Source organism: Rhinichthys klamathensis, unplaced genomic scaffold (genome assembly GCF_029890125.1).
Source record: "Rhinichthys klamathensis goyatoka isolate OS25496 unplaced genomic scaffold, OSU_Roscu_1.1 h1tg000072l_1, whole genome shotgun sequence".
Classification (NCBI taxonomy): domain Eukaryota; kingdom Metazoa; phylum Chordata; class Actinopteri; order Cypriniformes; family Leuciscidae; genus Rhinichthys; species Rhinichthys klamathensis.
The window spans coordinates 1,789,632-1,807,325 of record NW_026606615.1 but is presented as its reverse complement, the minus strand read 5'-3'; the positions used below and the strand labels follow the sequence as shown (position 1 = coordinate 1,807,325).

Sequence of the window (17,694 nt, the reverse complement as noted above, 5' to 3'; positions counted from 1 at the left end):
ATGTAAGAGATTGAAGATGACACTGTACAAAAGATCATTTGAGGGGAGGTTGAGATACAAAACTATTAAAAACAGCAATCACAAGCATAGTATGATCTTAAGGGAAATCTAATTGGACAAAAGCAAACAATTCATGGTCGACTGTACATGGTTTTGCTGTCTAAGCTGTACAAATGTAAATACAGTTTAGTGTTCCAAGAGCAGCGCAATTCTTCTATTTACAAAAATATTACACCGATTTAACCTCTTCATTCCAGTTCAACAGCCAGTTAATTCAAAAGATGGAAAAATAATAGACAAATGAAATAAATACTGTGGACAACATCTGTAACAAACAGGAAAAGTCATAAAGATGCATAAATAAATTATTGCCACTGCATCATGCTTCAGAACAGTGTTTTTCCTTAAACAGATCCAGGATGCAGTCATACGGACATCACCTACAGTATCTAAGCAGCAAGAGCGTCAGACGTACAAAGCACCGCAGTTACTCGTTGTCCAAACAAGATCAATAAAAAAAAAAAAAAAAAAAATGGCTTGAAATTGTTACATACACCATGATAATGTTACATATTTCACACGAAGTGCATAGCCTACAGTGTTATTTGCGTTTAAAAGTTACAGAGCTCCTCAGTGATTGATAGATTAGTGTGATATACATAAATTTAACTAAAAATATCACTGATTAGCTTCCTAGTGTTCTAATTCACAAGCTTACATACTGTACACCCGACGACTGTTTCAAGTCAACATTTGTTGCAGAAAATGACAGTTTAAACACTGCATTGCTATTCGTGTAAACAAATGACACAATGAGAACTATTTAGGTCCACTAGCAGGAAAGATGAACAAATTAGGGACTGGACAGAGAAAATAAAATGATGTTAAAGCAAGTACTCGGGCACAGCCTTTGTCTGCTCCAATAACTTTCTTAAAAATATTTCGTTTCCAGTTCTGACTTGCATTTCAACAATGCACAGAGAGCAAAAATGCAATATGTATATAATGGACAAAGTAGCAAAAATGTCTGAGCATGGCGACGACTAGATATAAAGAGTGTAGTTGTCAAAAAAACCCCAAAAAGTTTTAATAGTGGTCAGTAAATAGTGGTCATTGTACTAGTTTTTGTATTCTTTTTTTCAGACTTCAACCACTAAATGATGCATAAACCCAGTCAAATGATCTCAGAACTGCAAGTGTCAGTGAACAGCTTGTAAATGCACACAGGTAAGAAGAACCATAGCATGGATTCTGTTATTTCCAGTTCTCTTGAAAAATTGCAAAGGAACACACCACAATAGCAACAAAGTAGGCCATATTAAAGACACATGTTTATATGACCTAATGAGATTTAGCTATCATCATTACCCAATTTTTAGGGCGTTCAGGGATTCTGGGCATGTTTCAATGCTTTTTTTACAGTAATAGTTTACATGAGTAGTAAACTATGTTTAAGTAGTAAAATATGTTTAATGGTTAATGTCTACATTATCATTTGTTAGCGCCAAAAAAAATTAATAATAATAATCTGATGAAACCATCATTTCATACCCATGCATAATAAAAAGAAAAATTCCACCTTAAGGTCCACATAGGGAATCTGCTGTGCGTTTAAGTTCAATTTGCTACAGTATCATTTATTGACAGAACATTCCACAGTAGAGCAACACAAAGTTGGTCCATTTGATGCCTGATTCAGAAAGTAGTTTCATATCACGCATAGCGCAAGTATGGATTAGTAATGCAAAGGTTTACATTTAAACTCTTGAATCATTGGATGCGCAGAAGAGGGTGGGAGATGCGTTTGACTTTGACCTTGAATGGTTACAGGGATGGTGAATTGCCTTTGAGTCTATAAGTCTGAAAGTGGCTTTTCCAGTTGAGACAATTAGTGTTCGGTGGCTGTTTTCCTCACAATCCGTTAATTCAGCAGGCTGGTGTGAGTTTTCCACTAGTAGTAATGCCTTTATGTTAAATACATTCACTTTGGTAGAGAAGAATGGTAAGTTGCGTGAATTAATCTGCATGTCTTAAATATATTGTGCTATAGTGCCATTTCAGCAGGGCCAAGAAAATAATATTTGGTTCCCTTGCCAAACTCAAAACTTCAACTCAGCAGTCTGTCATTCTGATTGATGTTTATTCAACAAGCTTTTCAAAGATATGTGATTTCACACAATATTTGCTAAATTATCAAATCCACCATCACTGAAATGTTTTGGGCCTCAGATGGTAAACATGGAGAAATTGTTATTGTAGAGCACTGTTATCTGTTGTCATATACATATTTTTTTTTGTTTTTAACAGTTGCCAAACTGTATTAATTGACCATTATCATATGTAACCAATGAAGAAATATTCAGATTTTTCCCTATGCAAAAGATGAAATGAAATCCCCGCTGATATACAATTTTACTGCCCACCTGAGATAGCACTATAGCAGTTTCCATAACATCATAACATCATAACATAGGTGAATTAAAATGTTAATGGCAAATTAGTGATCATTACTATTTTTGGTATTATTTACTAGACATGCGCTTGCAAGGGCAAGAAACTTGGTACTGACCAAATGCTGTACGAACAGGGCAAACATTGCAAACAATAATTATGAAACTATGATGAACCAGTTTCTTATGGAGTACAATCACAAGCCACTTCAGATTCTTGACAATTGGCCATCCTGTCTCCAAGCCTTAATAATAAAGGAGTGTTTTAGCTGTCAGCTGTGATGGATTCACGCACACACACACACACGCTCACACACACGCGTTAAGTGTAGTGAGGTGTAGTGGATCTCCTGCTAGTTTCTCTTAAGTTCAGTACATGGTGTGGCCCTGGCATGGGTCACTGATGCACCTCGTTCTCAATAAGGCTGTCCTCTCCGGACTGGAAATCCCCCTCGGTCACCACTTCCTCATCCTGCGAGGACGCCTGGCCCTCGTCCTCGCCAGTGCTCTTCTCGTCCTGTAAGACTTGAGCGACGTACGTCTGCTGATAAGAGATAGAATGTGAAGATGTAAAGCTGAGAAAATAATCAGAGCTGACAATATAGCAATACATCACAGGGCTCCAGACTGCGACCACAATTTGAGAGTGTGCGACCAGTAAATTTGCCCTTTTTTTTAACACGTTAAACGTGGAAGGGGCGCGTCAATGAATCTGGAATGAGTGGCAGGCCAATGAGTGTGACAAGAATAGGGAATGGCCACTGTAAGTGGCTAATGTGTGGAGGGCGAGGGTCCTAGAGATAATCGAGCGCGCATAAACGCCTGTGGGAGGGAGACAGAGACAGATATCACAACCTGCTATGTGCGTCTGAGCAATGAGCAAGCGATCTATCGACTCGTTCTTCTGACCTGCGGCTAGTGCCAGAGTCAACAGTATCACAGTCGGATGATGATTCAGAGTCAGAGTGGCCAGTGTGGCGAAAAAAGCCCGAACCCACCATTTTCAGGAAGACAGGCTGCGAGAATTCAGCTGGTTGAGGAGACGACCTCCATGAACTGCGAATGTTGCAGTCGCCACCTTGTTCTAGTGGAATGTTATTGGCCAGTGCCCCTAATGTATACATACATTTGTTAAGTATTGTTTGTAATTGTGAAATGACCGAAAGGTTACTAAGCACTTTTTTTAAATTCTGAATGTATGGTATATTTTTTTTATATTTGTACTGTCATGACAGCGATGGTGTCGGATTACCTTGTTGTTGCATCTTCAAAAGTGCACAATAAAATGTGACACTGAATTTGAAACCGCACATTGTAATTTCTGTATTTATTATCAAAGTATTTATTAGTAATACAGTGGAAATTAGTAGAAATGTGAATATTTGGTTAGCATGTTGATTTATGGTGTGTGCCCCTAAATTTTAATTTGGGGGCCACTGTGCTCCTAGTGAAAAAAGTTAGTCTGGAGCCCTGCATCAACACCATATGAATAACTACTACATAACTACTGTTGACACTAAACACTAGGGCTGGGTATTGACACAAATTTCACGATTTGATTCGATTTCGATTCACAAGCTTTCAATTCTGATGATCTGATCAATTCTGAATTCTCAACTAATGCTGTAAACCAAAGGGAACCCTGTCAGTTTGTACATTTATAACATTAAGATTAAATGTAACTGATTTGTATACAAACATTAAAATTACGCAAAAATGTTTTTATAATAATACATTTAATAATAACCTTTTAATGACAATTAAGTTATTTCTACTCTATAAAATGTTATATTTCAAAAAACGAATTAAATGTAAACTTGTTTCATTGTGAATTTATTCAAACATACATTAAATATTGAAAAACAAATTAAGTAAAAATATAATGAATATGTAATATAGTGCATATATTAACAAAATACACCTCTCTAAAGCAAATTGTTCCAGCTGACTAAAGAGTTTATGGTTCCTGAATGGCTTTTCTGAGGTAAATATAACATCACGTGACATTGTTTACAAGCTGTTTTATTGAAGTCATTCGCGGTTGAACACTGATTGAGCGATTACATGAGACATGATACAGATTTCTATAAGTTGTACTGTATCTTTCAACATACCTTCAGATGTTCATTCATGCTTATTTTGAGCTTTAACTAGTAGTAAAGCAGAAGAGATAATCAGTTCAAGTGCCGCTCGAATTGAGGCGTCTAAAGTATTTTGTCACACCACCTTAAAGTGTGCCAAAGCAATATTTATTGTTTATTTTTTTTAAACAGAATTTGAAAGCAGAGACTTTCTTTTATATCAAAACTAACAAAGCACATAGCTTTTTGCGATTTATTGGATAGGAGGTGCTACAAAGTTTTGTTCATTCATCAACTGAAAACAGCATAAACTAAAATAATTGATTCTTGGGATTTAAGAATCAATATCGGTTCATCAAAATGAGAATCGATTAAAATCAATAATTTTTTTAACCCAGCCTAGCTAAAAACTAGGGATGCAAAATTCCTTCTTGCTTAATATGATGTGACAGACACAGCTGTCATGAGTATGAAAACTTACCACAGACTTGACAGGTGGGGATGAACCTGGTGGTCGTCCATTGTCCACACCGTCCATGTCAACCTGTTGTGAATACAGGAAGATCACTTTGCTGATTAGAGAAAGTTCTAGGCTAGACTGTGTATGAAAACTGAAAAATTAGATAAAGTGGTTTCTGACCTTATAATTGTGCGCACTGAGGTATTTGAAATGACCGAAGACGACATGGCAGAGGCAAATGATGATGGTGATGATCAGAACCACAAAAGTAAACATTGATGTTGGAGCGCTAAAACCTTTAAAATTTAAAAAGCAAGAGAGAAGAAAGCAGGGGAGTAAAACATGTTAGAGACATGACAATAATCTTTGTGCAGTTAATCTGGAGTATAGTTTCTAAAGCCCAATTTCAACAGTAATCCTTTTTGACCACTGAAATGCACGATATGGTAACTGTTGCACTTTGTGGTAAGGTGCGCACATTTTAAATATGGACACTTTTATTACTGAAATGCTGGAAACTGTTTACAAGAATAATATTACATTCACCACTCCAATACTGTGAGTATATATATATATTATATACATTAAATTAATTAATTATATAGATACATTTGGGCTTTTTTATCTAATTAAGTAGACAAATGAGAAATTACCCCCAAAGATAATTTAAAGCCAGTATTGTGTACAAAAAGTAGCTTTAGAATGTTTTATTTGATTCAACATACAATTTATTACACATAACCTTTTATGCATCAACAGCCATGAGGGTGAGTAAATGACAGAATATTAATTTTTGGGTGAACTATACCTTGGATATGGATTTTTTTTTTTTTTATGAAATAAAAACCTAAACTGCCAGTAGGTGGCGGTAAATGTCTACATGAGTAAGTCATTGGGCCCTATCATGCGCCAGGCGCGGCGCAAATGTTTTTTGCTAGTTTCAGCCCGACACAGTTATCATTTTCACGTCCTGCGCCACCTTGTTTAAATGGCAACGAGGTGTGTTCAGACGCATTGTTGGCACGTTGCTATTTTGAGGCAACTGAAATAGACTGCGCCATTGACCAGCTAAAACCTGGTCTAAAGTCAACTGCAAAAATTTTTTTTTGTTTGACAAGTTGTCACAGGTGCCATGCTAATTTATTTTTATAGATGTACCCATGAGAAACAACTACTGTCCAAATAGGACTTTTGACACCTAAAAAAGGCTGTGTAGGAAGGCAGCACATTAGTGTTTAGAACAGAGCCACTGTTTGGTGGTGTCTTACTTGTACGGACAGTAGAGAAGAAGAGCAGCCAGAAGAGGCAGAGGATGGGTGCTGCCACCACTTGGTTGACAGCTCCAGAGTGGATTTTCTTATCCAGTTTGGAGGGCAGGTAGGCATAATACATGTTATACCTGTCCACCAGGTGCTTCAGTAGCATATACATCAGGCCTGCAGACAAAATTAAAGACAAACAGGTTTTTACTCTGTTTGAAGATGATGTGAGTGGTGTTTGCCTGTGGAAAAACCACCACCACAATGCAGGAATTCTTCTTCAGTGAGTAATGCGTCACTCACCAAATGGTACAATAATTGGACAGGTGATGCTGTAGGTCATGACCACAGTGAAGACGTTCATCATCCAGGCATAAGCAGCTCCAAACTGGAACTCATAAGCTTGATGCTGTAACAAAACGCAACCACCGTGAATCACAACATTAGGATACGAGGAGTTATTGAGCATAATGAGAGGAACTCAGAAAACAAAGGATTGAACAAATACATTAATAGATGAGATATATTGAGTAATCATGTTCATATGATTATAATAGTAAGGCTGAGAGTATCGTTTACACTTGCAAACTACACAGACCTTCTTCACGTTGCGCCTCTCGGCTGCTGAACGTGCCAGACACAGTCGGATCATGTACATGAGAAAATAAGGAATGCGCAACAGGTCCATGGCGTTACCGATGAAAGCAGACGCGATAACATAGTTCACAAAGAAAGCTCCGTTATCTGGAAGGAAGACACATCTAAAGGAAAAGAAATCAACCCATAAAAACTTTGCTATCTGCAATCTCAAAATGTATGTGCATAAACCAAATGTTTTGTAAATCCTTTAATCAAACAGGATGTTAGAACTGCAAATCCTTACTCGAACCGGACTTTTGCCTGGTCAAGAAATGTCTTGTCAAAGAGCCAGCGGAAGAAAACATCCAAACTGCATTTAGGAAAAGATCAAATGAAATGTTTAATGCAAATGAGAAACAGGTCAGTCCAAAATTACCTGGATAAAACAGTTTAGATTTTTTTTTTCTTCACAAAAGACAATATTTGTGTTTGAAAAAGAATTGTCAAATTACTATAATTTCAAATTGAAATATACATCATTATAAATTAGCACAATTGCATACATCAACAATGTCAAAAGGTTGTTTATTCAGGATAATGTTGCTTAATAAACTATTTTAACCCCCTTTTAAGAATAAATTCACCAATAAATTGCTTGCATGCGAAATCCAAAATTGGGTCTCAGTAGCTATTGTGAAACATTGTTACAGTCAGTGTTCTTTAAAGATATATAACAACGTATGCAGAAAAGATGGGATAACTGTATTTTTTCATCATAACATCTGTAGTTCTAACTTTTCAATGTTAACCAGGTAATGATAAAATACCTGCTCAGGCCCAGAGATGGCAGCAGCAGAACCATAAATATGAGGAAGGTGTAGCATTTGTGCATGGTGGTTCTGTTCTCTCCAGATCTGAAGAGCAAAGGTCACATACTCTCTGAGTCCACCAGAATATTTAGCTTAGTATCTATAAATGATGAAAGCATTAAAAAGACATTGATATACAGGGTTTGTCATTGTACCGTGTCCAGTGGGCTTCAAAGAAGGCAGAGTAGTAGACGATGGTGGGGAGAAGGGCCGAGAAGCACCACAACAGCAGGGTGGGGAAGAACTGAGTGATGATGGGGTTCTGGAGGAACAGACAGAAGGAAAGTAGGGAGTTGATGAGGGACAGAATCATGACCCCCTTAGTCACACTGCGTTGTGATGTTTAACAGTCTCCTTACATTTAGGTACTCCACGGGTTTGGTGACGTTGAACTTGTCCATGGTGGAGATGATGATGGCAGGGGTGGTGAGGAAGAAGAGCAAGATGAAGAGAAAGCAGTTGATGACAAGGCAGCGGAGCCACCAGTTGAGGCCACCAGTGGACAAATGCTCCCTGTGGAGAACAAAGTACAAGGTATTTTCAAGATATATAACAATTTAAACAACTACTGCAAGTATATCCAGCCTTACCTTGATACATACAGTACACTTACGTTAAGCAGCATTTTCTACATAGCAAATCTGACCTACTTGATATTGTCAAAACATGTGAACTATATTATCGCCCAGCAATGTATATAAAAAGTTGGATAAAGAGTACAACCTACTTTACTTGCAAGCATACAATAAATTCATGTAAAGCAATATATATTTCAGAGTTTCCACTAGAAAAAAAAATGGTACCGGTCAAAGTGACCGGCAGAGGTTTCGTTTAACGGACATTTTGATGATATGCTGGTCAAATATCAACAATTCAAATGTTTCATGCATAATCATTACTTTCGCCGGTTATTTGTGTCAAGCTTTATTTCAGGTGTTGCGTGATATCTCTGCGCCCAAGTAGCAGTGCTTCGCCTGTGCTTCGCCTGTGGTTCCAAAAATGCGTTTGCCCACCTATCTAAATGTAGGGGAGACCGTGAATAACCCCAATTTAAAAAAAACGGTGGAGTGTTCCTTTAAGGCTAGCTTGCCTGGGCCTGGCCATATTTGAAACGTCTCACTCAATCGTTCATTGTTTAGGTCTATATTACAGCCGTTCTAGGCTTGCGCTTTATTTGAAATGCAGCATGCGATGTTGTTTAATAACTTTCAAACGGTAGAGCCTGTTCCTTTATAACATAGCCAAAGGTCGGTGTATTTTTGCTTTATACATTTTAGGCTTATTCTCAAATTCATATTGTGTTAGGGGGGCGGGATTATTACGCAATTTTAATCGGACAATTTGTCGGACATTTCATTTTTTTCCCGGCCAATGTGCGGTAATTACCGGACAATGGAAACCCTGATATATATATATATATATTCGCAAATCTCGGCTGCGTGACTGTTGCAAAAATGTAAACTTCCCAAACATCCCAAAAAGCGATGTATATTATATAGCAATTCTCAGCTGCCTTGATTATTTTTATTTCGTTGCACAATGCAATTATATCCTCGGCCAGCTCTATACAAGTATGTCCAAATACATACAGCATTTCTCAACTGCTTGATTACTTGTATTGTCGCAAAATGTAAAGGGTAAAAATGTATATTGTTGCCCAGCTCTAATCTGCTAAATGCGACTATAGGGCATGAAGATATTAAAATATTATAAACATTAACATCATATTCGTAAAGCTGCTTTGAAACGATGTGTATTGTGAAAAGTGCTATACAAATAAATTTGACTTAAAACCCTCCAATAATAGCCTTGTTACATATTGCATATTAAAATGACAAGCCCTTGTCAATATCATATTAGTAATAATAAAATTAATAATAATATGCATTATGCAATTTCCAGTCCACAATGAAATATTATGATATCATCGATTTCAGATTTACCTGCATGTAAAAAATAAAATAAATGTACGGTTTATTCTGGCCAAGAACTGCCCATTAACACAGGAAGAAACTGACCAAAGTGGATCTTGTCTAGCAAATGTAATACTACAATCATAATAAATTCATGAGATTTAAGATGAGGATGTTACCAGTAAACATTCTGTGGATTTGGAGCATATGTGACTGTCCAGTTGAATGTGTTGAGCCCGTTGCTGAAGGGGGAGGACTTCGGCTCTCGTCGACAGTGGCAGCCATGACACTGACACGCATTAAAATCTTTCAGGATGCTGGGAAATGAAAAACAAAACAAAAAACAGATATTATGGTACCTCAAAGAATACAATGGTACTACCATGACAATTTTCAGTACTTTGGTTAGTGTCAACACACACAGATATCAAAATGTCCATTAGACTTACAGGGCTGTCATGGCTTCATTCTGGAAGGTAACAAAAGCCATTCCCAGAGGTTTAGTGTTGACTTTCTCACGTTCTTTTCTGTATTCTTCCTTTAGTTTGGCCTCAAGGTTAGTGTAGTAGTAGACAGCCTCTTCCTGCAGGGATGGATTAACATTACAAGAGTTAGACATCACTACTAAAATACTTTTTGTTGTAAAGTCCCCATGAAATAAAAATATGATATTCTGGTCTCTAGATATGGCACAGGTCCCATTCTCAATGCAATGTGATTTTCTGGCCTGTTTGATCAACTGACATGGCATTTTGCGCAAAAGGAAAGGTCCTTTGAAGGGAAAATGTCCTCCCTGTAACTTGCTAAAGAGGCATTACAGTCATCGTCCAGAAGGGGGGGATGTGTGCTACGGAAAAATGGCTCTTGTGATAAACTGGAAGTATGCTCATCTAATGAGGACACTTGGGAGCTGCTGAATATACCTGCGCTGATGTTGAACATGTCTCACAGCAGCAGAGCGTACATCATCCTGACTAATATGACTGTAAATACAATGAAGCGGAATTACAGGCAGCAAGACAGCGGCTGTGACATCCTGACTGTGTGTCTAATGGGGAAAGGTTATGCATTCATGATTTACATTTGAATGTGAAGTGAAATGCATGATGGTTCATGTACTAATACGAGATCTAGATACCCCCTACTATTCAAAACACATTGGGCGGAGTGACTGGAGAGGTTATATGGATGTGACATGTGAAACTCCCATGAGCCTCAGGGTGACACTGACCTGCTCGCAGCCATTGATGATGCAGCAGCAGAGGTGGCCGCAGGGTTTGGGGTTAATCATAGTGGGAATGTGCTCCTTGGCCATCAGGTCCGTGTAGAACTTTTTGCTGCGTTCTGCTTTTTTCCTGTAGCAATTCACATTAAAACATGTTAATGTAAACAAATAAAATAAAAATTTCAAACAAACATAAATAACTAAATTAAGTACCTGACTGGGCAAGAGGCCTAATTTACCTGTCATTTACTATCTATCTATCTTTTATTACTCACAATAGAAATATAGTAGATATCAATGCTTTTATTTATCACAATAAAAATATTATAGATATCAAGGCTCTTTCTTTTATCTATCTATCTATCTATCTATCTATCTATCTATCTATCTATCTATCTATCTATCTATCTATCTATCTATCTATCTATCTATCTATCTATCTATCTATCTATCTATCTATCATACATATCAATGCCATGTAAGTTTAATGCTAACTTTATTTTATTTATATATATATATAAAAAAGGAATGGACACAAATCAGCACCTTATTTATATAAAGTTCCTTGTGTACAATACTTAAAATGGTGACTGAAACTTGTCTCAACTCAGCTTGTAAATTTCTTTACCTTTCAGACTCCAGAGACATAAGCTTGGCAACATCGTAACAAATGCGAGCATCCAGAACTATGCAGTTATCATATGCTTTCCTGGATATTAAAACAAAGAGATAAAAAAGATTAAAAAAGTGAGAATGTGTAAGAGGCATAAAGAAAATCACATGAGTGGGACAGAAAGTATTTCTACTAATTCCAACTTTCTCATTTAACGTGGCACTGGAACACAATGTTGATAGTCTTGCAGGAGCCAGACTTCACTATTGTCTGGCGCTCACTGTAGTTTATGCTAGCCAAGAATTGCTCACTTAGACAGAAAGCGAATGACCACCAAGTAAAATGAAGCCACTGCTTTTTTATGTGATGCACAGAGGCGAGTAAATCTAAAATCAATTATACCAAAATAAAAGACTGGCATGCAACAAATTGGTAGGCTTTTCAAATAATGACACAGCAGTCTCTGTGAGACGATGTACATGCTGAAGACAGGAGTGGTAAATTTGTACACTATGAAGTCAAAATTTCTATCAGTTCTTAAGTAATAGGTCTATGGGAGTCTACAGGGCTGATGATTTTTTCCCCAGTTGGCTGCAGTAAGGCAGATTGCAATATGCTTTGAGATGCCTGTGAGACTAAGGCTTAGGTATCAGGTCTACTTTATTTTGTGTTTGTTCTACACATCCTATTTATCCTCCATCCTGCCTTCTATATCTCTCTTTCTCAATCGGTCTGGACCCCATCTGTGTTTTCCCAGAAATCCTTGACATAGAAGTTGAAAAAGACATGTATTGTCCTGACACATTCTTCAGCAGTAAATGAGATTAGATAAACTGAGTGGATGGACACACTGAACGTCTTGTAGCCACATGACCACTTTCGACCAATTAAAACAGTTAAGGTTGTCATTTTGGATAAGCATGTCTCAGGATAAGCCTAGGCATCTTAGTGTGCTTGAATTTACTGTGTGGTTTGGGATAGTTCACACCAAAATTAAAATCCTCAAGTCCAAAAGAGAACACAAGAAGATCCAGCAAAAGGTCCAAACAACATTGGACCCCATTGAATTTCATTGTAAGGGTGAAAAAACTCTTCAAAATATCTTCTCTTGTTTCTACAGAAGTCATACAAGTGCATAAATTTGAGATTTACCCATATGTAACGTGCTTTGAGTACCTAGAAAAGCGCTATATAAATGTAACGAATTATAATTACACACTTCATCTTTACTGATGATGAGAAGGATCCTAATTAGTATTGAGACATAAAATTTGTGTTTTCAGCAAGAACTTACTCAAAATGCTGCTTTATTTCACTCTCTTCTGCATATTTTGCGATCCCATTAATGAATAAAGTGCGTTTCACCTGTGAAAGGAGACAATGTGGAGACATCAGAGTACAGTTTGTTAGCATTAGAAATATTATTTCAACCATAATATTGATTGATGCTCTATGCTGATCTCCATTAAGAGAGCAATTTTTTTCATGCAGCACTAAACTATGGACCTTAGTTAGGATATACATATTTAATTTGATACAAAGGACAACGAGTCTGTGAAGGGACATATTTATCTGTTCTTATCATATCTGTTCACTTTGTTAAAAATCAACATGAAATGACCAACCAAGTTTACATTCTTTAAAGATTCATCTGTGCACATTATAAATGTTTTCATCATGTATTTTCATCATTCATGTCATTTTTAATCAAAACATAATATGCCTCTGAAACTCCTTTTTTTACATTTTTTAAATTCCTAATGGATAAAACCAAGTCCCACCCTTCATTATTTTCAGGTTGAATATCCCGTTTCAAAAAATGTGCCAGATTACATAAGAAAAGTGGGTGGCTATGGGCTGTTTACCCTGACTTTGGCTCATAACTCTCTCTCAGGGAAAGTGAAATATTTGAGTAATGTGGGTTTATGGCAAAATAAAATCTGAAAATAAAGAAATGTTCCTGGCTCAATTAAAATAGTTGTTACTGTAAGTGAAAGATACTTACAACTGAATTAAAACGTTAAAATTGGCCAGGGTTTAAAAGCAGAAATGTGACGCTTATAAGTTATGTTACAATTATTTTATGTGGTACAGGACACTATTGCTAAATATGTTGTGTAGACTATAATTTACTATTTATATTTTGAATAGTTTTTTTATGTTTATTTGAGTAGATCAAGTTAAACTAAATGAAAATGAGAAATGTTGCCTTGCCAACTAGCTGAAATAAAATAAATGTTTTTTAAATAATTTTTATTTTAGTTAACATTTACCTCATTTCAAGTAATGAAAATGTTGTTGTATATTAACTTTAATAACCCTGGCTGTAAATAGAACCCAGACCATTTCTTTGAAGTGTTTTGGATAAGTTGTCTCTGCTCACCAAGTCATCCTCTTTGTAGTGCATCTTTGATGTGTGTCTCCTCATGCTGTACACAGTCAGTAACAGATATAAGCAGGCAAATGTAGTGTGCAACCATAGCAGGTTATTACTGAAAGAGAGAGAAAAACAGAGCTGATGCATTCATCAACAATCTTTCAAAGGTCAAGTAAGTGTCACAGACAATACCCGCGCTTACTCAGAATATAAGTTGGCTATTGTAGTTCGCCCAAAACTGTAGGCATTATTTTCTGCAGAAAGAAAAGACAAGAAACGGGTCAAAGGGAGTCTTCGGTCACATACACTAAAGGAAGAGAAACTCGAATGGCTGCATTCAGACATATAATCCTAGATGACTCACTCTTAACTTTCCTGACTCACCTAATAGGTCTCCTGAGAAGTTAACGGGCAGGACAATGCCCACAGAGAGCACGCCCACCACCACCAACAGACCAATGATGTGCCGTTGGAATGAGAGGTAGTGGACGGCATCCTCGCCACACTTCTCCCTGATCTCGTCATCTCTGGAAGGGGTGAGAGAGATGTGTTAGTATACCATTAAGATTTGTATTCATAATTGTACTGATAATTAAATGATTAACTATAAAAGAATAATAATACAATCTATAATTTATTCATATTATTTTTAGTAAACAAGCACAATATTTAGTTCACAATATAAACAAAATAGCACTATATAAATGAAATATTTGCATTACATTAAAGTATTTGACATTACAGTGCATAACAGTGAATAGAATATAATTTTGGCTTATCTTGTTATATACTTGTTATAACTGGAATAATTGGACTAATCTTTTTCTGGTGTATCGTTCCTACTTAATTTCCTCTACTTCTAATTTGAAAAGGACCATAGACACTGCTGGAGTTTTGTGATAAAAAAAATCACACCATTTTGGATAGTTTTTGCAGAATAGTTCCTATAGTTAGTAAGTCTTTATATTTCAAAGTTACACTATGTTGAAATAAACAGAAATACAGTATGTTCATAAAGTAGAAGCAGAAAGGACTCACTTTATCCTGAAGATGGCAGTTAGCCAGGAACAGAGACCCTACAAAAATAAAGAGCATAAAATTCAATGCACTCTCTCTAACTATTGTCTGTCAATCACCTCAACATTCAGAGACATTGACAATGTCTCCAATGCATTTTCAGGAGTTGTTAGAGGCTGACTGGGTGCACGTGACACCAGTTTACATAAGTGCAGTTATTCCAGATCACAGCAGGGAAGGGAGAGGCAAACAAATGGCTGTCAAAAGGCATGTGTGCGCCATTATGAAACCCACAGGTGTGTGTGCATTAACAGTGAACTGTGAACAGTATGCAAATTTTGCACAGAAACCCGGATGATCATATTTTCGAGAGTGAACCCTTTCAAATGACTCATGCCAGGGCTTGCACCTCTCAGAATGTCATGTGCTACTTTGACCTTCATAAAAAACCATTGCACATAAAATCGTATTTTATTTATAAGTAACAATAATGTTTATTTTTTTGCTTTTATTTTTAGCTTTAACTATAGTTGTAGTTAAAGGGATACTCCACTTTTTTTAGAAATAGGCTCATTTTAAAACTCCCCCAGAGTTAAACTGTTGAGTTTTACCGTTTTTGAATCCATTCAGCCGATCTCCGGTTCTGGCGGTACCACTTTTAGCATAGCTTAGCATACATCGTTGAAGTGGACAAGACCATTAGCATTTCTCAAAAAAAAAAGACCAAAGAGTTTCGATATTTTTCCTATTTAAAACTTGACTCTTCTGTAGTTACATCGTGCACTAAGACCGACGGAAAATGTAAAGTTGGGATTTTCTAGGCTGATATGGCTAGGAACTATACTCTCATTCCTGCGTAATAATCAAGAAACTTCACTGCCGTACCATGAGAGCAGCAGGCGTAATGATATGACGCAGCGCCTGAAAATAGTTCCGTTGTGTTGACTGAAGGTGGCCTATTTTCAGGCGCTGCCTGAATCATTTTTTTTTGAGAAATGCTAATGGTCTTGTCCACTTCAATGATGTATGCTAAGCTATGCTAAAAGTGGTACCGCCAGAACCAGAGATCGGCTGAATGGATTCAAAAACGGTAAAACTCAACAGTTTAACTCCGGGGGAGTTGTAAAATGAGCCTATTTCTAAAAAAAGTGGAGTATCCCTTTAACGATACTAACCCTGATAAAGACACATAGGAACAATATTATTGAAATCGCTTTCAGAACGTCTTTTTATAGCTGATGAACGAAAAATATTGACCATCTGAGCCAATCAGAATTCACCCAACTTTAAAGAACTCAAGCATTTAAAGTGGCAGACGCAATAACTGCAGTGTACACTTGTAATAAACAGAACATTATTGTTCATTGGAGGACAGCCGCTAATGTAGTCATCGTTATACAACCCCCATTTCCAGAATAGTTGGGACATTTTGTAAAATGCAATAAAATCAAGAATCTGTGATTTGTTAAATCTCTTGAAACTTCATTTAACTGACAAATGTACAAAGAAAATATTTCCAGTGTTTTCACTGACCAACTTAAATTTTATTATGTAAATAAAACAAGTTTTGATTTTTGATGGCTGCAACACACTCCACAAAAGGTGGGACAGAGGCATGTTTACCACTGTCTCACACCACCTTTCCTTTTAATTACACTTTTTAATCATTTAGGAATTGAGGATACTAATTGTTGCAGTTTTGCAAGTGGAATATTTGGCCAATCTTTTCTGATACAAGACAGCTGCTCAACAGTCCATGGTCGTCGTTGTCTGATTTCTGCTTTTCATGATGGGTCATACATTTTCAATAAGAGACAGATCTGGACTGCAGGCAGACAATTCAGGCACATCCCTTCTATGGTGCAGAGTCTAGAAACCACTCATTTAGCATGTACAGAATGAGGCCTGGCATTGTCTTGCTTCCCAGGAAAGATGTCATCTTGATAGCAGTTTATGTCTCTGTACAATATATATGCCTTCAAGCCAAATATATGCCTTCATGTCAGTGATACCTTCACACAAATGCAAGTCACCCATATCGCTTGCACTGATACACCCCAATACCAGGACAGATGTTTGCTTTTGCACCTGTCACTGATGGAAGTCTGGTTGGTCCCTTTCGTCTTTGGGACTGAGATGTCTGTTTTTCCCAAAAACAAGCTGAAACATGGACTCATCTGACACACACTTTCACTGTCTTCTAGACCATCTGAGATGAGCTCGGGCCCAGAGAACTCGCCGGCATCTCCACATAGTCTCCGATGTAAAGCTTTCTCCTTGCGTAACAGAGATTCAAATGGCATTTCTTTATGCAGCGTCAGACTGTGTTCAGTGAAAATGCTTTTCTAAAGTACTCCTGAGCACATGTGGCTGTATTTAACAGAGCAGCATGATGGTTTCTCATGCGATGCCGTCTGAGGGCTCAAGGGTCAGACACATTCAACGGAGGTCTCCTGCCTTGCCCTACACAGACTGAGAATTCTCTGGTTTCCCTGAATCTTTTCACAATATTATGTGTGGTAGATGGTGAAAGACATAAATTCTTTGCAATCTTGCATTGAGAAATGTGATTTTTGAATGGTTTGACAATTCTCTCATGATATTTGGCACAAAGTGGTGAGCCATGACCTATCTTTGCTTGCAAAGACTGAGAAGCTCCTTTTTCACCCAAACATGATACCATCACCTATTACCAATTCACCTACTCATTGTGGACCGTTTCAAAAGAGTTGCATAATCTAACCTTTATAATCTTTTCACTTTTATTTTGCCTCTGTCCAAACTTTTTTGTAGTGTGTTCTGTGTTGCATCCATCAATATAAAAATTCAAATAACTTTATTATCTATCAAC

The 17,694-nt window shown here is 37.0% G+C and overlaps 1 protein-coding gene across 3 annotated transcripts in view; it reads right to left on the bottom strand.

The window, feature by feature from the left end:
• Positions 1 to 2,488: 2,488 nt before the first annotated feature.
• The window catches only part of tmem63ba (transmembrane protein 63Ba), a 38,800-nt gene continuing 23,594 nt past the window's right edge, over positions 2,489 to 17,694 (bottom strand). For 2 of the 3 annotated variants that reach the window (XM_056250652.1, XM_056250654.1), the window contains 19 exons: positions 14,865 to 14,902; positions 14,211 to 14,353; positions 14,029 to 14,080; positions 13,833 to 13,941; positions 12,744 to 12,814; positions 11,465 to 11,545; positions 10,843 to 10,966; positions 10,061 to 10,194; positions 9,791 to 9,928; positions 8,058 to 8,211; positions 7,854 to 7,960; positions 7,657 to 7,743; positions 7,134 to 7,199; positions 6,849 to 7,011; positions 6,554 to 6,659; positions 6,260 to 6,427; positions 5,172 to 5,287; positions 5,013 to 5,075; positions 2,489 to 2,994 (listed from right to left, as the gene is read on the bottom strand). In XM_056250652.1, coding sequence (XP_056106627.1) covers positions 2,848 to 2,994; positions 5,013 to 5,075; positions 5,172 to 5,287; positions 6,260 to 6,427; positions 6,554 to 6,659; positions 6,849 to 7,011; positions 7,134 to 7,199; positions 7,657 to 7,743; positions 7,854 to 7,960; positions 8,058 to 8,211; positions 9,791 to 9,928; positions 10,061 to 10,194; positions 10,843 to 10,966; positions 11,465 to 11,545; positions 12,744 to 12,814; positions 13,833 to 13,941; positions 14,029 to 14,080; positions 14,211 to 14,353; positions 14,865 to 14,902 — 2,067 coding nt within the window. In that variant the 3' untranslated portion in view covers positions 2,489 to 2,847. The remainder of the gene's footprint in view (positions 2,995 to 5,012; positions 5,076 to 5,171; positions 5,288 to 6,259; positions 6,428 to 6,553; positions 6,660 to 6,848; positions 7,012 to 7,133; positions 7,200 to 7,656; positions 7,744 to 7,853; positions 7,961 to 8,057; positions 8,212 to 9,790; positions 9,929 to 10,060; positions 10,195 to 10,842; positions 10,967 to 11,464; positions 11,546 to 12,743; positions 12,815 to 13,832; positions 13,942 to 14,028; positions 14,081 to 14,210; positions 14,354 to 14,864; positions 14,903 to 17,694) is intronic. The other variant, XM_056250653.1, reaches the window with a different exon arrangement.